At 39.6% G+C, this 17,449-nt stretch overlaps 1 protein-coding gene across 2 annotated transcripts in view; it reads right to left on the reverse strand.

The window, feature by feature from the left end:
• ABCB11 (ATP binding cassette subfamily B member 11) overlaps nucleotides 1–17,449 on the reverse strand; it is a gene marked incomplete at both ends in the record, with an annotated part of 78,717 nt that overhangs the window by 25,738 nt on the left and 35,530 nt on the right. The window contains 8 exons of one of the 2 annotated variants that reach the window (XM_080928015.1): nucleotides 1,670–1,769; nucleotides 6,372–6,441; nucleotides 8,381–8,555; nucleotides 8,963–9,133; nucleotides 11,636–11,839; nucleotides 12,653–12,778; nucleotides 13,998–14,108; nucleotides 16,507–16,620. In XM_080928015.1, coding sequence (XP_080784141.1) covers nucleotides 1,670–1,769; nucleotides 6,372–6,441; nucleotides 8,381–8,555; nucleotides 8,963–9,133; nucleotides 11,636–11,839; nucleotides 12,653–12,778; nucleotides 13,998–14,108; nucleotides 16,507–16,620 — 1,071 coding nt within the window. Of the gene's footprint in view, nucleotides 1–1,669; nucleotides 1,770–6,371; nucleotides 6,442–8,353; nucleotides 8,556–8,962; nucleotides 9,134–11,635; nucleotides 11,840–12,652; nucleotides 12,779–13,997; nucleotides 14,109–16,506; nucleotides 16,621–17,449 lie in introns of both variants that reach the window. The other variant, XM_080928014.1, reaches the window with a different exon arrangement.

The raw sequence follows: 17,449 nt of genomic DNA on the forward strand, positions 1-17,449 counted from the left end.
GCCGCTTTAGGAACACCATAGAGCATTTCCCAGTCCACAGAAGATAACATCAGACTGAGAGAGAGCAGGAATTTAGCTTAACCTTGTAGATTTAATTGTTAGGAGACCTTGAAAAACTAAAACCAAGCCACACTGTGGTATTTAGGATTTAAACAAAAAAAGAAAAAAAGAAAAAAGAAAAAAGCAAGAAATGGAAATCTCATTAGCCAAATTATATTATATTGTTTTCCTTTAGTTCTTTTCTTCCACTCAAAAGGACTCTGATACAGTTACTGTAAACACACACACACACACAAAATACTGGGGAAACAGCAGATTATTTCTTTTTGGAGCTTGGTTTACAGATCAGCTTCTCGACACCATTTTTCCCATTTTTCATTTTTATCTCCTTTACTAGAGAAAACACAAAATGGCATCTTTTAAAAGCTGCACTGGGCAACGGCTAATGATTTCAATTGTTTTCTTCCTAGTGCCATGAACAGAAGTGAAACCATTAAGTCTAGCCCCCGAAGAGGAGATGCACCTTGATGGTAAGATGCAGGAAGGAATTATCCTTACATGCCCTCGTCCCTCATTCTGATTCATCCTGAGAAAGAGGGCTCTCAGGTATTTATTGAAACAAATTTATTCAACATTGAGACCTCTGTTCAATGTTAATAGAACAAGACAGTAGAGAGTCTTAATGACCCATCTTTTACAAGGTCTTAAAGGATATCATTCAAGAATTTGTCCCTCATTTCTCCTTTGTGAGCCAGTGTTTGTAATGATGTCTTAATGGATTTGAAAGTTGGGATTTTGTTAAAGGCATTTTGAGATTACATCATGCATAATAGATGTATGTGTAATTATTCTTTGGCTTATTTGATTTGACACATGGAAGAATGCAGGCTTCATTTTAATCACAGGAACTCCATTTTTTATTCCAGTGAAAACAAGCAAACAAACACCTTTTGATTGTCCTGCTTAATACAGGCACTGGGCAAAGCAGCTGTGGTGACGCAAAACAGATAATGAAGGGCCAGAAAGTCCAAGGAGCCTAAAATTTAGTAAGAGAAGAGAACATGGATTCCAAACTTCAGAGTTTGGAATCTCTATGAAGGAGTTCCAATGAACACCGTGTAGGGGAATCAAAAGTGAACACATTCATCCTGGGAAATATTTGTAGTTTGATACATGTTCCCTTATAAGAAAGATAATGTCCCAAACAGCAGAATAGTGTACCTTCTCAATTTAAAATTTGTGGCAATTTGTATAAGGTCTAGTCTTATCAAATGACTCCATCAATTAAGAGAAATTTTTAAAGTGTGAGGAAAAAAATGATTTCCTGTATTATTTAAAACTACCTCCATACAAACAAATAATTTTCTATGCATGTTTAAGAAACATATTCCCTGTGTTTATTATAATTGTTCGCTTAAACATTGGCAGGTATCCCTTAACAATTCAGTTTAATGCGATATATGTTCTTCAAAGTAATTAAAAGATTCTGTGTTTTTTTGTTGGGGAGGGGTGTAAACTATAGCTTTTATCAGGTCCTGTTGTACCCCTATTTGCTCTGACTTAGTCACCACTATACATCTAAGAAGCATGTGTGCTTAAAGATAAACAAGACCCCGGGGAAAGGTTTCTCCCATGCCCGGACCCCAGCCCAGAGCAATGGGGGTCTGACCTTGCTGTCTTCATAAGAGGATTTGTGATCAGCAACAACCAGTGAAGGTTCGTGTGTCAGAATAGACAGCTGAGACTTGGAGCGTTGCCGGATGGAAGCTCTGGAAAACACAGCAACACAGGACAGGCTGTAGATGGCAAGCAGGTTTCGAGGTACTCAACTGGTACCCCAGTTTCCACCACACATCAAATCAACAGCAATGTTTGGTGGGTCATGTGACAGCCAGGGCAAGGAGCTTCCAACTTAGGCTTGATGAAGTTTATCTCGGGTCAGAACAGGTTGGGTAAGTTTCTCTTGACCCCAAGCTCTGTCACTAGTGGATCCAGATTCAGTGTGTAACCAGGGAGGGAGAGGATGGAACGAGCAGTTTCCCACTGACCTTCTAAAAACAGCCCAGGACTCAAATGTCTTCAGAGCCCACATGGTTCTGCCAGCCTCTACTGTGGCTAGTGATGGTTGAGCACTTGTATTTTCTTCTGGATTAGGGAATAGTTTCTAGTCTCTCTTTGTGTCTCTGTTTATCTCTATGTCTCTCTCCCTCTCCCTCTTTTTCTCCCTCTTCCTATCCTTCTCCCGTTTAGGGTGGTGTCCCCTGTATACAAATGAAGTAATGGAAAGAAAAGCAGGTCCCTTGTGAGATGGCCTTCAGGTTTTGTAGATTACATAACAACCAGGTCAAGGAGCTTCCGAAGTAGGCTTGAGAAGTAGGCTTGAGATGCTTATCTCCAGGTTATGTACTACTCACAGAAATGAATCAACAATCATCTTATTAAAGATATGCTTTTGTTTAATGCACTTTTTTTCATTCAGCTGCAGTTTGTTAGGGACTAGCGGGAATATAAAGACTAGCTTATGACAGTCATCTTTCTCAAGGGCTTTAAATCCTACAGGAGAGTAATGCACATAATCAGAGCTAGTATAAAGAGAAGCCTGGTGGGTGCTGTGCAGAAGTTTGAATTCTTAAAGCTGTGTCTCGAAGACTTCATTTGATGTAGTTTACTGGAAGGAGAGATGTGATGGTGCAGCTAAGTCATCCCACCTCTAGACAGAATGATTTCATGCCTCCTAGAATTTGTATGCAGGGGAAACTAGAATAAAAATAATGCCAAGATGGTGCCTGTCACCATTCAGACTGCCCCAGAAACTAGTCACATTTCAACTTCATTACGCTAATCTCATTCCATACTATGTGAATGGCCTCTCTCTTTGTCACCCATGTTCAACACTATGCACTTGCCAGAAGTCACTTCCCTTCTTTAATCTTGCACATTGCAACTCTTCCCCCCTCTCACTATGATCAAACACAAAACCACTCCTGATACCTGATTCCCTGTCCAGAACCTAACCTGAGATATTGAATTTATTCCCACTCATTGTGATATGTAGAGGATACATAGGAAGTTATTTCTTTGGGTTAGGTAATGAGTGCTGGGACATCTCCAGATTATGAAGAACAGGTTTTGTCACCTGGAGATCATGAGAGTGATTATGGAGTAGCATAGGGTATATGTTATGAGAGAGACTTGAAATCATAGGTCTAACCAAATTCACAGCAATTGACACCAAGGTAAGAACCTATGAGAAACAAGAGAATGTCAATATTGAATTGAGTTGAGTTAATATAGAACTCAACTGCCAGTTCTATACATAGGAGACCTATCTATAAGTTCCTTCAAATTTCTACTGTGCTTCTTAAATCTCCCTCTCTTCTATTCCGCAAAGACCTCCACCTCTCTAGAACAGACTGTCACGAGACCACGAGCAGTAAGTATGCTAGGCAAGGGCTCTGCTTCCCAGCAGGAACACTATGGGACAATTCCACCACATTCCTGTCCAGAAACTATATAACACTCTCCTTAAGAAACCCTCACTTAGTCAAAAGTTGTGTGCCATTTTTCACTGCAAAGAAAAACAACAAATTTGGGGGGAGGGAATAAATGTTCTCTCTCTCTCTTTCAACATTATTATTTAGAAAATCATTTTCTGTTGCCAACTAACTTGTTTTTGAACCTAAAATATATGGTTGAAGAAAGGCTTAGCTATCAGAAAGACTACAGCCCAAGAAGCAAGATACAAATTAACATTTCACCCCCTAGGAAGAAATCCTGTCAGCCCATACAATGAGATATTTTTAATAGAACTCTTTATTCAAAGATTATAAATCTTTCTCTGCAGGAGGTTAATAGCTACTTTTTGAGTGCAGATTGTCTTTCTGGATATTTTTTTTTTTTGTCCTAGTCATTAAAATGTAGAGCTTGTGGGAAATGTAGCCAAGTAAGAGGCGCTTGTGTGAAAATTGTTATTTGCTTCTCATCATAAACTACTTCGAACAGTCAGAATTTTGTTCTTAAAAATAAATAAAACATTTACTTGTTTGCTGACATGACCACAAGACACACGTTATTCTAACCTGGAGAGATTCCCAGTCATTGTTTGTGTTTTAAAAAACTAGCCATCTTCAAGTTCTGATTCATGTATTTTAGTCATGATTAAAACTCCTGCCAGGATCAAACATAGTCTCACACGTCTGTAAAATTTGCCTAATAATTCTGGCAATTTCTATATCTTCTACTATATAGAGTAATTACTCTATATGCTTACTAATAACTCTATATACTACATAAAGTAATTCAAAGCTATTGTTTTGTTTTTCAATAGATGTAACACTTCTTAATTTTTTCCTTTTTCTTCAGAAAAAAAATTTTTGAAAATAAAAAATAACCAAGTCTGAGAATCTACATAAGCTACATTAGTGTAAAAATAAATCTATGTTTGAAATAGAGGAAAATATTTTTGGGAAAATCCTTCTTTGAAAATTAACAATGAATTAACTCATTTTGACTACATGAAGTTATCAGAATGTTCTATGTTAAGCAAGCTTAACTTCCTTTGGGAAATTAATAGTCATCTTTTTAAAAGATATAAATATATTTATTTATTTGTTTTGTTTTTGTTTCTTTTCTTTTTTATTAATTTTTTTATTTACAAAATATTATTATAGCTCACAACATTTGTTACATAATAATATATGATGAATACATAATCTTTTTCCTTTTCCTTTTTCTTTCTTTCTTTCTTTTTTTTCCTAAGAAGGACTGAGGCTTCCACATTTTGGCCTTCCTTCTTTTTGAGCTTCATAAGGTCTGTGAGTTATTTCTAGGGCTAATATCCAATTATCAGTGACTGCATATCATGTGTGTTCTTTTGTGACTGGGTTACCTCACTTAGGATGATATTCTCTAGCTCCATCCATTTGCCTAGGACTTTCATAAATTCATTGTTTCTAATAGCTGAGTAGTACTCCGTTGTATAAATGTACCACACTTCCTGTATCCATTTCTCTACTGAAGGACATCTGGGTTCTTTACAGCTTCTGGCTATTATAAATAAGGCTCCTATGAATATGGTGGAGCATGTGTCCTTGTTAGATGTTGGAGCATCTTTTGGGTATAAGCCCAGGGGTGGTATAGCTGGATCCTCAGGTAGTACTATGTCCAGTTTTCTGAGGAACCGCCAGGCTGATTTCCAGAGTGGTTGTACCAGCTGGCAACCCCACCAACAGTGGAGGAGTGTTCCTCTTATGAGTAGCCATCTTAAATGAGCTAGTCCTATACTAAGTCTTGGCTTCGAGCATAGCCTTGCATTTAATGTCTTGGAAATGATACAGCCAATGGCAAAGAGATACACCAACTGTAAATTATTACTAGTTTTCTGACTGAAGCAGAGAAGTCTTAACAATATTTTTATGAACACAGTCAGATATTTCTGGACAGATTTTTAATACATAACTTTAACACTGGAAAATTTTTTAGTAAGATTCCTAAGCCAGTGTGAATGATGATTTACAGTCTCACTAACAGCATATTCCAAAATATGTTTTCAAAGTGAATATTTATAGATGTAAGCCCAGGAAAGTAAATACTTCATTAGAGGACATCTTCTTTAAAAGCCTAAACATCTATTTAATTCCATCCAATTAAAAAATGCTCTGAGTCCAAACACATCACTCTAGGAGCAGAAGTGTTAGTAATTTAATTGCCCCTCAGTAAGGATAAAGAACAGAGCTAAACAGATAAAGATGGTCTTCATATAGGAGTGTTTCAAAGTAGTGAGGTTTGGTGGGTAAAGAGTGGGTGCCTGGCAGTTTGTAATTATTTATATGTTTTCTCCTGAGATATGGTCTCATCTTGTAGTCTAAACTAGCCTGGATTGTGTAATCTTGCAACCTCAGCCTTCCAATGGTATGAACATTACAGTACCGAGTTAATGTAGTAGTTTTTAAAATTCAGATTCTAGGGAGTAGAGAGATGGCCCAACCTTGGCTGCTCTCCAGGTTTTAATTCCCAGCACCCATGTGGTGTTTCACAACCATTTGTAACTCCAGTCTCAGGGGATCCAATTCTCTCTTCTGGCCTCTGTAGTCACCAGGCACATACAAAATACATACAGGCAAAATGCCCATACACATATCATTAAAATTAAAACAAATAAAATAAAATCTCTATTCTAAGCTCAATAATAGGAGAGCCCACCAGTGTGGCCCTTTCTCAACAAATTGAAAAGACCAAGGTTAAAAATTGACAAGTTAAACAAATTGCTCTTATATCACAGGACCTAGAGTGTGCCATAGGGTTTCCGCACCACACACGTAGACAGCTTCTAAAAATATCAAAAACTTCAAAATCACATGGCTTGTGCTTACCTTAAACTATCCCGATAGCTGCCTCGGGAAAAGGTCCTCTCAAATGTGCCACCTTCGGTTGCATCTTTTTCTATTTAACACATGAGCCATTCATTAGAACCCACAATAAGCATGACCACATTTACATAGAGTAACTTTCTGTTAGCCTAGGCAGTCGTTACTGAGCTGGATACCCAGATGTCTTGTTAACTTATTGCAATAAAATAAAATAAACCTGAAATTTGTTCAACACATTCTAGCAAAATTAAAATCAAAATACTCAGTAAGATTGTCTTGTATGAAATGGTTACTGGTTGTTCTTTTCTATAGACCTAAGACTCTTTTAGTATGACTTTAAAAAAAAATCAATGATTTCCATTCATTCTCCTGGCCTCTGGGCTTCTCTCCTGCCTCCCCCCAACCCCAAATACCTGATCCTGTTCCCCTTTCCCCTCCCATCCCCTCTGCCTCCCATGATTATTTTCTTCCCTCTTCTTGGTGGGATTGAAGCATCATCCCTTAGGCCTTTCTGCTTGTTATACTTCTTGTGGTCTATAGGTTGCATAGTAGGTTGGCTAATATCCACTTATCAGTGAATGCATACCATGCATGTCCTTTTGGATCTGGATTAGGAGAGAAGCTCAGAGGGCCAAGAGAATGAATGGAAATATGCAGCCTCAGGGCAGGGGGTATCTAGAAAGTACCAGAGACCTGGGATGAGAGACTCTCAGGACTCAGTGCTCAAAAATGGGGAGAGGAAACTCAAAAAACATAGACAGGGCCTCAAGTGGAGGGACAGGGTTACTAACCCACAGTCAAAATTTCTGGCCCAATTTGTTCCTGTCTAAAAGAACTGCAGGGACGAAATTGGAGAATTGACTGAGAAAAAGGAGGTCCAGTGACCAGCCCAACTTGGAATCCATCTCAAGGGGAAGCTCCAAGGCCTGACACTATTACTGATGCTATGGTGTGCTTACAGATGGGAGCCTGGCATGGCTGTTCTCTGAGAGGCCCTTCCAGCAGCTGACTGAGACAGACACAGATACCTACAATTGGACTGAAGTTGGGGACCCCTATGGTTGAATGATGGGAAGGTTTGAAGAAGCTGAAGGGGAGGGGTAACCCCATAGGAAGACCAACAGTCTCAACTAACCCCAGGGAACTCCCAGAGACTGAGCCACCAACCAGGCAACATATAAGGGCTGGTCCAAGTTCCCCAACCCACCCACCCCCTGTACATACATAGCAAAGGACTGCCTGGTCTGGCCTCAGTGGGAGAAGATGCAATTAATCCTCAGAGACTTGAAGCCCCCCGAAAGGGGAAGGTCTAGTGGGGGAAGGAGCACCCTCATGGAGGCAAGGGGGAGGAGGAATGGGATGAGGAACTGTGGGAGGGGAACCAGGAAGGGGGTGGCAATGGCTGGAATGTAAATAAAATACGTTTTTTAAAAAATTAATAAAAACTGACTAGAGTTGGCACACCCAAACCCATTAATACAACCAACAAAATTTTCAAAACTTTCTGAGATTTCATGTGTTAAACACATGCACCAGTTATGCCTAGTGCTGTTCATGAGTCCTCATGGGAGCTGGTGGAAAAAGTCAAAAGTGGTTGATTAATTAGCTCAGTAGAACCGTTAAGACTGAAAGTTCAGATTGAGAAAAAGAAGGCATAGTAAGGACTGGAGATTCTATCTCCATTTGAAAATAAGTGCAAAATATTTAGTCACTGTTTAATCCATGCAAATGATGATGAGAATCCTTCATATGCCTGACACATCCAGGCAACCCGTCCTACTAAAAATCAGTAGAGTTTAGTTAGCTCTGTGACTTGATGAGATAACCTAGCCTTCTTTGTTTTATTTTTTCCCCCTTATCAACTGCTTGTTTGCTGGGCTTTGCAAGAATAAGCAATGCATATTCACAAGCATATACATTCAACCAGCACCATAAATGTTAATTATTTGGTCTAATATTCCAGCCAAAGAGAAAGAGATACTTGCCCTTTATGCTTGTTTCTTTGTGAGCACTATCTCCGTGGCTTTGCAGGGTCACAAGCATGAAGTAGACACCTTTTCTTTCTAACAGCTCTTCATGGGTGCCTCTTTCCACAGCTTCTCCATGCTCAAAACCAATGATCACATCTGCAGCTCTGACTGTTGAGAGGCGATGGGCAACTGAGATGATTGTGTGCTCATGTTGGATCTGTAAGAAGAAAAGATGTATCTTTAAACAAGATTATAGGACAGAGCAATGCTGGCCTTCATACTACCCCTGAGTCCACAGGAAGTCAGGTTTGGAACCTAGGGATACCCTCATACAGGCTGTGCATAGATCAGAAATACTCAACAGCTTCTTGTAGCCATAAATCACAGCACAGATTGACCTTATGGTGGTAATTAATCAATTGCTTATTAAAACAGGGATAAACCATGTTGCACCTCATGTGAGTTTTAATTTTATGTTGCATCATTGGTGAATAAATCACAACTATGTTCTATTCAGCACTAAGTGGTTGGTAAATTTCATAAATTTTCAGACCGAATATACTGACCTGCTAGTATTACGCCCTCCCTTACAGGTCTGTAAAAATGAATGGACTCTCCACACACCTGATTCAATGCCCCTTGTACTCTGGCTTCACTCTCATTGTCCAGTGCTGAGGTGGCCATGTCCAGAAGCAGGATCTTGGGATTCCGTATGAGGGCTCGGGCAATGGCTACCCTTTGCTTCTGACCACCACTCATCTGGCCTCCTCCTTCTCCAACAAGGGTGTCAAATTGCTAGAAACCATGAAGAAGACAAAAATTGATGGTCCCTTTCTTATTGAAAGAAATACCCCTTTCCAAAAGAACTAACTAATCAGTATTTGTATGTGGGATAATTAATGCATTGAATCGTGTGAATGTTCCTTATCTGATCATGCTCAAATAAACATTGTCAGCCAAGATGGAAAGTCATCAGTCTTGAAAACCCATCCCAGGGGATTAAGTGACATCCTACAGTCCTATCTCTTTTCTCCTACTGACACAAAAGCAAAACATACTACTAAAGCTGTCTTTATATTGTGAACAAAAGATGATTTTACACTCCTGCTGACCCAGCAAGTCCTAACTGAGTATCCCGCAGAACTAAGTCCACACTGAAGTTTTAACAATGGAACATTAGAAGTCAGACTCTTGACTTTCTCAGTATCAGCCAATAAGTGTCAAGCTCCCCACCAACGATTAAAAAAAGAAAAAAGAAGCATGGTGATGAAATTCTACATATAACGTCTTGTGTAGTCCTCATAGAACTCCAGGAAGCAAGCACTATTATTTGCTTTAATGGTTGAACAAGGAAATTCTGAACACAAAGGGTTAAGTTAGCCTGCTCAAAGCTCATAAAGCTAGAAGGTGGGGAAGTTGGTTTGCTTTTGGGGCATTATTTTCATTAGCTACTAGGCTGTCACATCCTCACAATGACAAAGCTATTTAAAACTATGATTGAGAAAATGTAGTGTTTGAATAAAAATGGCCTTCATAAACTCATAGGATGTAGCATTATTTGAAAGGATTAGGATGTGTGCCCTGTTGGAGTAGGTGTGGCCTTACTGGAGGAAGTGTGTCACTGGAGGAGGGCCTTTGACGTTTCAGAAGCTCAAGCCAGACCAAGTGGCTTTCTATCTTCCTTTGGATCCTTATATATAACTCGCAGCTACCTCTCCAGAACCATGTCTGTCTGTACATCACCATGCTTCGTGCTATGAACATAATAGACTAACCCTCTGAACTGAAAGCCAGTCTCAATTGAATGTTGTCCTTTATAAGGACATGGTGGTCATGGTGCCTCTTCACAGCAATAAAACCCCAAGACAAAGGGTGAATGGTATATATGCAAGGTCAGTGTCTCTGGAACTGGAACTACGGTGACTTTATTTTTATACATTATACATGTTTATAAAATACATATATTTTATATATTTATACATAGCAGAATTTGACCTTACTGAACATCCTTCTTCATCTGCAGATGGGCATGACAGTAGTTGCTACCTAACAAAGTGGTTGTGAGGGCTAAATGAGGTAATACATGTGAAGTACTAGAACAAAGCCTGCAATGTATTAAAAGTAGATCACTAGTAATCATCCTGTGACTTTAAGATCATCACGTCAAATGTAGACATGGTGATTGTACAGAATGGAGACATAATGAGGAACTCTTGAATTCTCGAGATTCATTTCTAAAAGCACAGTAGTTGAGCTGTGTAAGCATAAGGAGCCCGAAGCAGAAGGACAGTGGTAGTTATGATTTAGATCTTCAGCGTTCTCTGCTGTGGCTAATGCTGCCAACTTGATGGATTTGAAACCACCTAGGAGACACACTTTTGGGTACTTTTGAGGGCACTTCCGAAATGGCAATCTGTGAAGAGGAGAGCCACCCATATGGGTGACCACTATCCCATGAGCTGGGGTGAAAACCCAAATAAGAAGCCAACTCAGTGTGAGTATTCATCTTTCTCAGTTTCCTGTCCACAAGTAAGTGTGATCAGCCACGTCAAGGTCACGCTGCCATGCTCTCTCTGCCATTTTAGACTGTATCCTCAGACTATTAGAATAAATCCTTCCTCTCTGAAGTTAATTCTTCTCAAGTTTTATTTATTTATTACCACCTCGTGGCATTATTGAGAGCCAATAGAACTTTTAAAAGTAACTTTGTGAAAAGAAGTTGGTCCATTGAGTGGGGGTGGGGGACAAGACTATGCCCTTGAAAGAGACATCAGGACTCAAGCCTCCCCCCCCCTTTGCTTCCTGGCTTCTGAAAGGTGAATTGTTATGCTCTACTACATACTCTCCTGCTATGATGTCCTAGCTTGCTACAAGCATGGGAAACAGTTGACCTTTGACTGCAGCCTCTGAAGCCATGTGCCTGAGTAAAATTTCCTCCTTATAACTTGTTATTCTCGGGTATTTTGTCATAGTAACTGAAAAATAATTAACAAATAAGAAAATATTTCTCAAGCACTGCTTCATGACAAATATTGTAAAGTTCTCAACATGTGCCTAATAGGTAGACTGAGAAATTATATATCTCCACCAAAGGGACACTTTTAAAAGATAGAGCTCCACATTTGTAGATGCCAACCATATAAACAATGTATTTTTACGTGAAAGGGAAAACATGGAACATTTCCACGCACAAATCTAGGACATGCCATTAAGAATTTAAGGACTGAGGACTCGACTGAAGAGGACTAATTCTTCCTTTGATGACTTCTGCACTCCCCTGGACTGTAGGTAGGGTACCTGTGGCAGGGCCATAATGAAGTTGTATGCATTAGCATCCTTGGCAGCTTGGACTATGTCTTCCATTGTTGCATCTTCTCTGCCAAAACGAATGTTTTCTGCGATGGTGGTGGAGAACAGAACTGGCTCCTGTTCCACGACCCCAATTTGATCTCTCAGCCACCGGATGTTAAGAGAGCGAATGTCATGGCCATCCAGAGTCACCTAGAGAGCAGAAGAGCATCACATAGCTTGGTTCACACATCCTTCAAGCTTCAGAGTTATAAAGTTAGGTGGTACGTGGCCACTGGGGAGAATAACCAGTCTAAGACTATAATAGGAACCATTTCCATGGAAGTTGTGCCTGTTGTACAAGGATGTCAGTGTGCAGTTGAATTTGAGTTTAGCTGTAAGAAATTGGTTATAGAAACACAAGTAGTGTAAAACTCAATTTCTCACTGCTAGCCTCGGAATGGGCACACTTTTAATTTCTCAGGAGAATAACCAGTTGTTTACCACACTCTGAATATGTTTATTACCTTTTGGCTTGTATAAAAATACTGGGACTTTAAAAGATACAATAAAAGTAAGCAATAGCCTGTCTTGTGTGTGTGCTTTATAGTAAATCTTGCTTTGAAATCTAGTTCATCAGATAACACTTTGCTGCTCAAAGCAGTTGAAATTATAAATGTGAACAACCTGCACACAATAGAAAGAAAGAAAAGGAAGAGAAAGAGAGAGGGAGGGAGGGAGGGACAGAGGGAGGGAGGGAGGGACAGAGGGAGGAAAGGAAGGAAGGAAGAAAGAAAGAAAGAGAGAGAGAGAGAGAGAGAGAGAGAGAGAGAGAGAGAGAGAGAGGAGAGAGAGAGAGAGAAAGAAAGAAAGAAAGAAAGGAAAAAAAGAAACTAAAAGAAAAGAAAAGAAAGAGGCATTATAGGAAAATGTTAAATACTATTATTTCAAAGAAATCAATTTGACAACAGCACCACTTGCATTCCCTTGCCCCTCCATGCTGAGAAGTTTCTGGAAGATACACACCATGCCTTCACAGGGGTCGTAAAATCTTTGAATGAGCTGTAGAGCTGTACTCTTCCCAGCCCCACTGGGTCCCACCAGGGCCGTCGTTTCCCCTGGCTTAATGACCATGCTGAGGTTATTTAAGATCTGGGGAGGAAAGAACATTCTTTTAAAAGTTCTCAATGTCACTGTGCACCTAACCAAGCATGAAGCCATACATAGGATGCTTCGTGAGGCTCTGTGTTGTGTGTCCATGCCTCCTGCATAAGCGTGGAGCTGTGAGTGTGCTTCCTTATACTCCATAGCACTGCCCATGTATATCCATCAACAGCAAAAGAAGACTGTCTGAAAAGATGTTTTACTTTTAACATGATGCCTAATAGCTACGCCCAGCAATAAAAATGATAATGTAATAACTCTGGTAAATAAGCAAGGGTCACCTTTAAGTTTATGCCTCAAAATCTACTTTAAAATACATCTGACGTACTAGGATATCGAAGGAGTCCATCTCAATTAGTGAAATAAGATGCTCCTGTAAGTCACAAGTGTAATGATAATTTATGGACTAAGGGTCAGGAAATAAACCAATTTGAAGCCGGTCTGTTTGAATGGTATATTACTTGGACATAATTGCCTAATAAATGTGTGTGCGGTGTTTCTAGGTCTAACACTCTGTGAAGGACATATACTAAAGGTTAGCAGGTGGAATTAGGATTTAGTTTTGTGAGTATAGGGGAAATATTATTAATAAAAGGGAACCAAACATGCTAAGTTCTGGATGAATTACAAGCATTATTTCAAAGCCAGCTCTTTCAAGAGAGCTGATTGGAGTTTCCTGCAGAGTGAAGTTCCCTTTAATGATATTGCTCTATATGTTCTAAAAAGTGGTATTTCCCTCACTGTGTGCCTGAGATATCACTAAGCACAAGATGTAAGAGAGCAACAGCACCAGGTGGGCTTCCGCTAAGGCATGCAGAGGTGCTCAGACTGGTCACACTGCCTCCTTCACTCCACCCTACCTTCTGTGGTTTTCAAGGAGGTGGTGATCGGGAGCTGTGTTACTTGATTGTTTTGATTATCTTACCACATACCTAGAATGGCAGGACCTGCCACTCATTTCAACAGAGGATCACGACTCAGCCTGAGCCTCGTGCCAGACGGTGTTCCACCCAGACAGATTTGCACATTTTAATCATCACTAAGAAGGGAACTGTGTCCCTGAGTTGGCACAGTACCAAGGGACATGTCCAGAGAAACACGTTTCTGTCCTCTGTTCCAGGAAACTGAGTCAGCACTTAGAAAACAGTGTGTGGATCTGTAAATGAATAACTCAAGAATAGAAAACACTGGGCCAAAGGCTGCTCACCTTCACGTCTGGTCTAGAAGGATAGTGGAAGGTCACATTGTGGAACTCAATTTCACCCTTGATTCTGTCTAGCTTGTAGCCATCTCCTGACATGCAGTCAATGACAGGTTTCTGGAATGCAATGCAAAGATATTGTACTTATGACAATGCATACCACATGCATGTTGTGTCCATCTTGATATCAGTCAATGCACAAAGTAAAACTACTGTGTGCTGGAGAGCTATCTCTGTAGTTAAGAGCACTTGCTCCTCCTGCCTAGGACCCCCGTTCAATTCCCAAACCCCCCACGGCAGGTAGTTCGTAATCATCCATAGCTTTGTTGCCAGGGGTTCCGATATTCTCTTTCTCTTTACACTTCCACTGGCACTCAGAATGCATGTAGTGCACATACATACATGTAGGCAAAGTACACAAAAAAAGTAAAATGAACAAATTCAATAAAAATATTTAAAGCATAATATTACTGGGCAAAATATTGCAGAGATGTGCTAAAGATAACTTGTTTCCATATTCCATATCTAAAAGAGTGATACCAGTTACTACAGCTGAGGCTGCTGAGTTATTATTATATTACTATATAATATTATTATATGTGACTTGATACAATAGCAGAGTTTTATTTATTTACTATTATTTGTGACATTATTATCATAAGCTTATATATTTCTAATATTATATAACATTATAAAACCATTGTTTATTGACACATAATATACAATAATAATACAGTTAGTATTTATTGCAATGTATTATATTATTGAGATGATGGGAGGCAAAGTACAAAGTGTTGTAATGTACCCTTCGCGTTTACATTGTTGTTATATTCTAGTTAGACAGGGAGGAACCTCAGAGTGTTTTGTGCCCAGGGTAATACAGCTGCTCAGCTAGGCTGGGGCTGGTACCACTCTGCATTTGGCAGGCAATGCAAATGACAAGTAAAATTAAGTTTCCACAAAAATGTCCCATGTCACCAGCTTCCAACTATAGCCTGGCCTCATTCTGCTGTTACCAATGAGACTGATCTAAAACAATCATTCTGGCTAACCAGACAAAGAAGAGGGCTACCTCTTCTTCTCAGGACACTCCAGGTTCAACTTTGTCCATTGTCCCCACTAGTAACAGGAATTCATGACCATAGCCCCACCAGAGGATATACTGGAGTCTAGTTTCTTTTTCTCACATGTTGAATAAGAACAATAAAACAAAATATTAATGCCTTAATTCCCAATTGTTTTCATGGAAGCTTTTCAGTCAACACTTGATCTGAGACTGTGACAGTCCTAAGAAGGAGGTGGCATTAGAAAAGGTCAAAGGGCTGGAGGGATGGCTCAGTTGTTACTTGCTCTTCAGAGGACCCAAATTTAGTCCTCAGCTCCCACAATAGGAGGCTCATGACCCAACTCCAGGGATCTAATATGTTTACCCCATTCTCACATGCACAGGCAAGCAGACAGGCAGACAGACAGATAGAAACACACACACACACACACACACACACACACACTAAAAAACAACAAAAATTTTTTTTCAAAGAAAAATAACATATTTTAGGTCATGAAACTCACAACATGAAACAGTTTCTTCAGGTAGATAACAATCTCACTGTAGCCAAAAACAAAAACAAAGTCAAAATCAAAAACAAAAAGCAAACAACACCAAAACCTATTCATAGTTCAGGTGGCCCGTGGCTCTTGCAAGGTCCATGGCATTTTTTTTTCAGAGAGAAAAATGAGCAAGAGTCCTATATTCTCCCTTCTATTCTTTGTCTGTGGTATCTCACAGGATTGTCAAGTATGTCCATAACCAACAAAATCTACCCAGGGCTACCAAGGTCCTATAAATTTAAAAATACTTCCTACCAGAAGGCCATTCAGTCTTGTAAATATGATCACAAGGCTTTCCCCATTCCTCCAGCCTTTGCCCTGTATGACTTTGTTCATTCCCATTGGACTTTCTTAACTCCTTGAGTTCGCCAAGCTCTTTCCCAACCTAGACGTTTTTCAACCAGGAATTCCTTTTTTGTTCTTACTTCCCATGTCCCCATTTAAACTCCTCCCACTTGCCTGTGACAAGTTTGTCCTATTTTATCTCTTGTATTGGATTTAGTACTTTCTGATGTTAACTTTAAATGTTTATTTCTTGCTGTGTGTGGTAGTGTAGGCCTTTAATCCTGACACACACACACACACACACACACACATACACATACACACACACACACACACACACACACACACACACACACACACACACACACACACACGCATGCACATGCACGCACCAAAAGTCAGTGGATCTCAGGGACAGGAATATGTTGTGAGTACCAGACTATCCAGGACAATGTGGTGAGACCCTGTCTCAAAGAAACCGTTTCTTTTTTTATGGGCATCTCCCAGTATAAGTACGACAGCAGGGACATAAAGTGTCCTCACTCACAGGTTGGTTCCAAGCTATTAGGACCCATCCAAGCACATACCCCGTTAACCATTTCTTTTGACTTTTACATACCCTGTCAATTGTTTGAAAAATACTGGTAGCTGCTGAACACCCAGTGGAGAAGATTTCCAAAGAAGATAATGCATGGCCAATGTTTATAGCTGCTATTATGACACAGAGGAAAATCTGAAAAAAAAAATCAATGGAACAACTCATAGTTTGCATACATTTTTGCCAGTTTGTAGATAATGACATTTACCATTTGTATTATCCTTACTAATTCTTAAGATTTCTTGGAAATATTTTTAAATTTAAGTAGTTTATGTGCTTTTCAGGAATATATAGTTTTTGTTTTTGTTTTTTTTTTTTTTTTTTTTTTTTTGCTTTGTAAAGCATTTCTCCATAGTTATACTTTTAAATACTTATTTTTCTCATTTATGTCATGGAATAACTGAGTGAGCGGTGTAAACAGGCGGATAACAACAGTTCTTATCTGAGCTTTGTAAAGACCACCCTCTCCAATGACCTCCCACCTCAGCAAAGCACGTATTCCCATGCCCTAGATCTGAGCCCAGCAAGCACATTCTATAAAAATCCCACTAGTAAGTAGTTCAGGCTATATGGGTTCCGATTTCATATGTACACAGACCACATGGTACATAAGCAAGCATAGAAATGTGTAAATAAATGACCATGGTTATGTCCCAATAAAAGTGTATTTATGGAAAATAAAAAGGATAAGAAATGGAGTCTTCATTTCAAAGACCGGGGTCAAATCTTTGCTTAGCCTGGCTTTATATAAAAGCTATTTCCTCAAGCATTTTTCTCTATGGGGTTTCTTAGAGAAGCCAGGAATGAGAGAAGACAGACTCATGCCCAATATGATTGCAGTAAACAGCACACATCCTGGGCCAGATGTTCTCACCAGAAATACCTTTATCCCTGTGCACAGGGAGGCAAGAAGAGAAACTCTAGGGAGCAGGTAATGCATGGGGTACCCTTCTAGGGAGTCATG

This window comes from Micromys minutus (genome assembly GCF_963924665.1).
Source record: "Micromys minutus genome assembly, chromosome: 13".
Lineage (NCBI taxonomy): Eukaryota > Metazoa > Chordata > Mammalia > Rodentia > Muridae > Micromys > Micromys minutus.